The 6,317-nt window shown below is 36.7% G+C and overlaps 2 protein-coding genes across 2 annotated transcripts in view; both read left to right on the top strand.

Annotated features, from left to right (window-relative positions):
• The window catches only part of LOC112466672 (vitellogenin-2-like), a 941-nt gene extending 883 nt beyond the window's left edge, over positions 1-58 (top strand). Inside the window, exon 3 of the mRNA XM_025034897.1 lies at positions 50-58. Coding sequence (XP_024890665.1) covers positions 50-58 — 9 coding nt within the window. The remainder of the gene's footprint in view (positions 1-49) is intronic.
• On the top strand, positions 7-2,886 carry LOC112466671 (vitellogenin-2-like). The gene is made up of 3 exons (XM_025034895.1): positions 7-991; positions 1,349-1,776; positions 2,080-2,886. Exons 1-3 carry the CDS (start codon positions 58-60, stop codon positions 2,728-2,730), a joined length of 2,013 nt encoding a protein of 670 aa, XP_024890663.1. The 5' UTR covers positions 7-57; the 3' UTR covers positions 2,731-2,886.
• Positions 2,887-6,317: the final 3,431 nt, after the last annotated feature.

The raw sequence follows: 6,317 nt of genomic DNA, 5'->3' as shown, positions 1-6,317 counted from the left end.
AAGCTCTGGGAATTGCATAAAGCTAATGACGGACATTTTAAGAAAGTAGGCATATTAATGAATCCTGAACAAGCAAAAAGGAGTGAGTTACGCATCAACATCGCTTACGATAACTTGGAAGTTAACGCTCTCAATAAACAATCGCGAGAAATGGACCCGGCATGGGGTGTCCCTTTACCTAGTAATAAACCAAACAGTACGGAGAGAAAAAATCAGATTATGCAGAGTCTCGCCAGAGGTCTCCAGTCGGGTAAGGTATATGTATTCGACATGAATTATAATGTCCCGACGTCAGAAGAGCGACAAGTTCTCAGCGCCGGCTTTGTGAGAAGCAACCTGGACAGAAAATCCAAAGCCTTTCTTTATTGGAATTCTCAATCGCCGCAGATGGAAGGAGAGACGAAGAATGAAGCTTGCTACCTTCAGGAAATAAATAATTCGCCGGATACTCCTCTAGATTTCGAATACACTTTGAAGAACCCACCAGTAGATAATGTCAGGGCTGAACTGCTATATGGAAAGAGGTGCGAGGGCGGAAACAAAGTTGTTATCGACGGCAAAGCAACGCGAAGTGATCAACTGCAAGAAATATTAGAGAACTCTGAAGCAGTCAAACAATGTCGGCAAGAGATTCAAAAAGGAAACAAATTAGCGCCAGTGTGCCAGAAGGCCATTGAGAGTGCCCAAGTGAGAGATCAGTACGACATTATAATTGGACCAGATGGATTTTTTGAAAAATTATGGGCCTGGGTTATAAATAACTTATCGAATTTATTGAAAAAAATTTTGAACGTTGAAGTAACAAACTCTAGAGCAGACACTGTCTCTATAAGAATAAATGCCTTACCTCTTATGGTAAACGCAGTACCAATGGCCTTCATACGCATTCCGAAACTAAATCTTACTTTCCCTCATCCTATGGAAACAACCATGAACACACAACAGCTGACTGAAGCAGTTGACAGCATGCTTCAAAATCAATTGGAACAAGGTGAGTTCAAATAAAATTTTGTAAAAAAAAAAATTAGAGTATTGTTCAAATATTGAAAGTTAAAGGTAATTGTACTGATAATATATCACGCGTTAGTTAAGAAAACAAATTAGTGTTTGAATAATAACGTAGAAGCCGACGTTCTATTGACTTTGTACGATTTTTTAAGTTTCCCGCGAGCGCGCATAAATATAATTATTATTATACTGGTTAAGTAAGGTAAATAATTTATTGTTCTATTATTGATTTTGTCACCTCGATAGATTGTATCTAACTGGGCAGAGGTGTATTACGAAATGTAATATAGATTATTTCTCTAAAAATTCCAATACAACATCAATGAATTCTTTTTCACAGATTCGTGTACTCTCGACGAACACAAGATCACGACTTTTGATAAGCGGACCTTCCCTGTGACAATGGGGGCTGTTAAGCACGTGATGCTGACCACGTATCCGCAACAGGATCCCGATAATCGCAAACATCAAATGACTATTCCGGAAAAAATGAGAGCGGCTATCTTAGCTGAGGATGGGGACTATGGCACCAAGAGCGTCACTATATACCTGGGCAACCATGAAGTTGAACTGTATAAATATAATAATCATCTTCAAGTTAAAGTTGGCGGACAGGTAGTTGAGGTATCACAGTACAAAAGCTATCAAGGCATCCAAAATGGTGAAGTCATTTATGAAATCTTCGTACTACTGGACGGATCGATCGCACTCAACTCGGACAAATATGGAATCCACGTCTTCTACAACGGAGAATATGTTCAAATAAGGGTAAGTAAAAATATGAAACAAACTAGTAAAAGTATATTAAGTCACTCACAATAATGTAGAAAGCGTAAGGAAAACTGAAATAAATTTACACAGAAAAAAAATTATATTCTTGATTTGAAAGTATCTTTAGATTCAACGTGAAAATCTTGAAATGAGATTACGTTGCGTTAAACAAAGAAAACTTGCTTGAATGAAGCCACTTATACAGTTCAACCAAAAAAAAAGAGTTGAAATTTTTAATAAGAAGATTATAGATTGTTGCGTATGTAAGTCTTCATTTGACACTTCTCTTTTTCTGTGCAGGTATCCGATCAGTATCGCAATAACATACGCGGTCTTTGCGGCAACTTCGACCGCAACCCCAGCAACGATTTCCTCACTCCTCAGAACTGCATCTTGATGAAGCCCGAAGAATTTGCCGCTACGTACGCTTTGCTTCAGGAGAATAGCCAAGGACCCGTCGTGGAAAACAAACGGAAAGCTGAACAAGCCCAGTGCCATGAGTTACCATCGGGACGTCATCTTATGAGAAACGTTATCAGCGACAAAGAAGCAGGAAGACAGTCGACAGAGGGCAAAAATTGGGGCTATCATCAAGAGAATCGCATGAGAGTTCATGGACAAAACCGCGCTCGAGATAACAAACAAAGTCCGGAGGTAGATGGCAGACCAGACAATTTTCAAGTGGGACAAAACATTATCTATCGCACAAAGGTCGTTGAAGAGGGTGACGAGCTTTGTTTCACTACCAGTCCTGTGCCAACATGCCGCGAGGGTACCGTGCCCGTGGAAAGAAAATCGAAGAAATATCCCCTTTATTGCCAGATGAGGAACGAAGAATCTACATCGCTAAAACGAAGAGTCGAGAATGGCGCTAATCCAGATTTGTCCCGGAAGCCTGCCACCAAGTCGCACGTTTTCCAAGTTCCGCACGGCGCTTGCAGCGCTGCGTAATCCGGCAATACCGAAATGATATACCGATCATGCATATACTTAATTGAAACGACTTCTTCCTTTTTTTATTTCTACTTTTTATAAAAGGCTGCAAATATGTGCTTTTAGTAATTGCAGTAATGCTAGCAAGAATAAAGTTGAATATTTTCAACATAATTATGAGTTGTATTCTTTTTGGCATATCCAAGCCACTCGAAATCGACATAATCGATTTAATATCAGCTTTATTTAAGATCATTATTAACTTTTATACCAGTAATCAACGCCTTTATCAGAACTACCGTTAAACCTTTATTTCAATTTCTCTAGATATACATATATATAGTCAAAAACTATTCGTAAAACTAAGATTAAGCAGAGGTAAAGCCAAACGAGTTTTGATTATCATGTCTTTCTTGTTATCTCAGCTAATTATCTCGACTATCAAGATGCTTCGCATTCAGTTTCTATATGGTCGTGAAGATTCCCAAATGTTTTAGAGAACCTAAAGCATAAAGCCTTGTAATCCCGCTTCACGACCAGTCGCTAATGGCAGTATCACGGTCTCGTATCGCAGCGTTCACAGTTATAAAGTGCTTACTTTGCTCGCTTTCTGTCTCGGAGTTGCTCCGCGTAGCGTGCGGCCTCCGCGAGTTTGCAATACATTTGCCTGTAACGTATCTTAAAAAACTGTGCATATGCATATAATATAAATATTCATATATTTTATATTGACTTCGTGTACTAAAAACTACAATTTATCGCCAAGTTCATTGTTGTCCCCGCATCCGTATTCTACTTTTCTCGTCGTATTTGCGCCATAAACACAAACATCACACGACTCTCAATTGAATTGATTGGAAAAGTAGAAGTTCTATATAGGCTATTCGAGATATAGCTATAAATATATGAGGTAGGTTGGTTGCTCAAATCAATATGATAAGAATTAGTTTAAATTTATGGAGAATATTCGTCTATGGGAATCTGTTGTTTATGTCAAAGTTGAAGACAACTGTCTGCATGGTTGTCGAGTAAATAATTATCGTCGCGTCGCGTAAATAAGTCACGGTCAGTCTCGCTCCGCGCGTACTTGTCGCAAGACACTACCGTGTCTCTTGATTAAAGTTATAATGCTCTTATCTCTCTCTTGTACACGGGCGACATGGCAAAAATGTTAAGACACCTGTAATGTATCTCGAAAGCATATTAAAAATGATAAGAATTTAATGAAAATACTTTTACGAAAACTGAAATAATTTGTCTACATATTTATCAAGAAATTGATACACGTACCTATTTGAGTTTCAATTGTGCAAACAACGATTATACAAACAACGACAAAACCCTTAAAAAAATAGCTAGTTAAATGCCTTCCACATATTTTTTTGCTAAAACTCGTTTATTTCACACGACGAAAATCTATAGGTTTTCCCCTGCCCTGATGCCGCCTGCCAGATCTTGTATCATGTATATGTACGATGTGATCATATATGGCAATAGATAACCATATGTGATTATATATGCTCTATACATGGCATGTAAAACTTATATCTGTTCATATCTCATTTATATATGTTCATATACTGTCAGATATGAATATTTTTCCCGGACATTTTATATCATTATATCCCAATCTGCTCATATATAGACAAATCTGATCATGTTTCATATCATTTCCGGCCGTATATGAACACATACAATCATATACAGCATCGTGTCTTGTCATATATGATCATATACAGTGCCGATACAGTTATGTATGGCCACATATAATTATATCTGATAATACATGGCCGAACATTCTTTATATACGCCCATGTGAGGCCAGATACGATTATGTATAGTGTCATATCTGCTACACATAATAATATGTCTGACCATATATGAACTTATATCTTATATGATCAGATCTTGTGCCATGTATAATGTACGATTTGATCATATATGACGATAGATAACTATATATGATTATATATGCTTTATATATGGGCATGTAAAACTTATATCTGTTCATATCTCATTTATATATGTCCATATATATATATATATCATATATGTTTATATATGTTCATATACTATCAGATATGAATATTTTTTCCTGGGGGTGCTTGCTGACGATCGAATGCTGACGATCATTCTTTTTTATATCGTTGAAATGTTTCGTGACGCGCGTTTTTAAGTAGCGTTTCGTTTGACCAATGTAGGATGCGCAGCAATCATTACAGTTGATTCTATAAACCAACTCAGTGGACTGATTTTTATCCAGATCCGATCCTTGCCCCTTTTTATGATAATATCTAATTTTTTGGGAACTGTGTAGACTGTAGTGAAACTGATATTATTAAATGTACGACTTATAATTCCGCTAAGGTCTTTAACAAAAGATAGTACAACGCATCGTCGTGGATCGAATCGAACCGGCGAGCTAGTAATGTCAGGTCTGTGTCGCAGCTGCTTTATTCTAATGTTGACGTTTGACGTGTTTGTTAATGAGATCCATTGGAAAAGAGTTATTCAGCAGTATTTTTTTAACCAAATCAATGTTCAAATCATGGTACTAAGCATCAGACAATAGAACTGAACGATCGACCAGACCTGTAATTGTATTCACCTTATATTTTAACGGATGGCTAGAAAAATAATTGGTGTATCGGCCAGGGAACGTTGGTTTTCTGTATCAATACGAGGTCAATCTATTTCAGTCCCTGATGACCAACGTACCGAGAAACGAGAGACAATTGTTGTTTTCTAATTCATAGGTGAAATTTAGTCGCGGATGGTAGCTATTAAACGCATCGAGTATGTCATTTACCTTTGACTTAGGGATGATAGCAAAAATATCGTTCACATATCTACAATAAAACGGGAGGTCAAAGTCAAGTGCACTAAGGCAATGGGTCTCCAAGTCCTCCATTACAATGTCAGAAGCTTTTGGAGAAAATGGAGAACCCATTGGACTGCCAAAAACTTGTTCATAATACTGTCCATTAAAACAAAAACCCGTAGAGGTCAATACCCATTCCACAGCGTGAAGAAATTGAGGTAGGGAGAATTTCGTGTGAAGAGAAATGAAATGCCAACATTTTTCAATGCCTTTAAGAACTAATTCTTAAAGGCCTTAAATTCCGTACATTGGTTAATCTAACTTATTTGACGCTGCGATTTTTATAATTGTTGTTTGTTAGATCACACACTTGAGAAGGACCCGAATCCTGGGTCGAAACGTCGTGTAAGCTTTGTAATTTTTGCCAATTAGTTGTCGATTAAATATACGTACCTTTTTGTTTATTGTCATTGGCGGAACAAACATGCACTTACATTTTGATATACATATATATTTAATTATATTATTTTAATATATATTATATCCGTTTATTTAATTATATTATACGTCAGAGTAAACAATCCCGGCATAATTTTCACTTTTAAGTACAATGAAAAATACATATATTTCTTCTAATCTGCAGCGAATAGACACAAGTAATTATACTTTGCGTAAGTTACAAAAAATTTACTTTCAATTACGTCGAATATTTTGATAAATTTCAGTATATTGATTAGAAAACAGTTAATTAATCTCATTCTCGATGTGTTTTGATCAATCGAGC

Source organism: Temnothorax curvispinosus, unplaced genomic scaffold (assembly GCF_003070985.1).
Source record: "Temnothorax curvispinosus isolate PA1 unplaced genomic scaffold, ASM307098v1 QBEX01016481.1, whole genome shotgun sequence".
NCBI classification, from domain to species: domain Eukaryota; kingdom Metazoa; phylum Arthropoda; class Insecta; order Hymenoptera; family Formicidae; genus Temnothorax; species Temnothorax curvispinosus.
The sequence above is the reverse complement of the archived record's forward strand: the minus strand, read 5'-3'. Positions and strand labels throughout refer to the sequence as shown.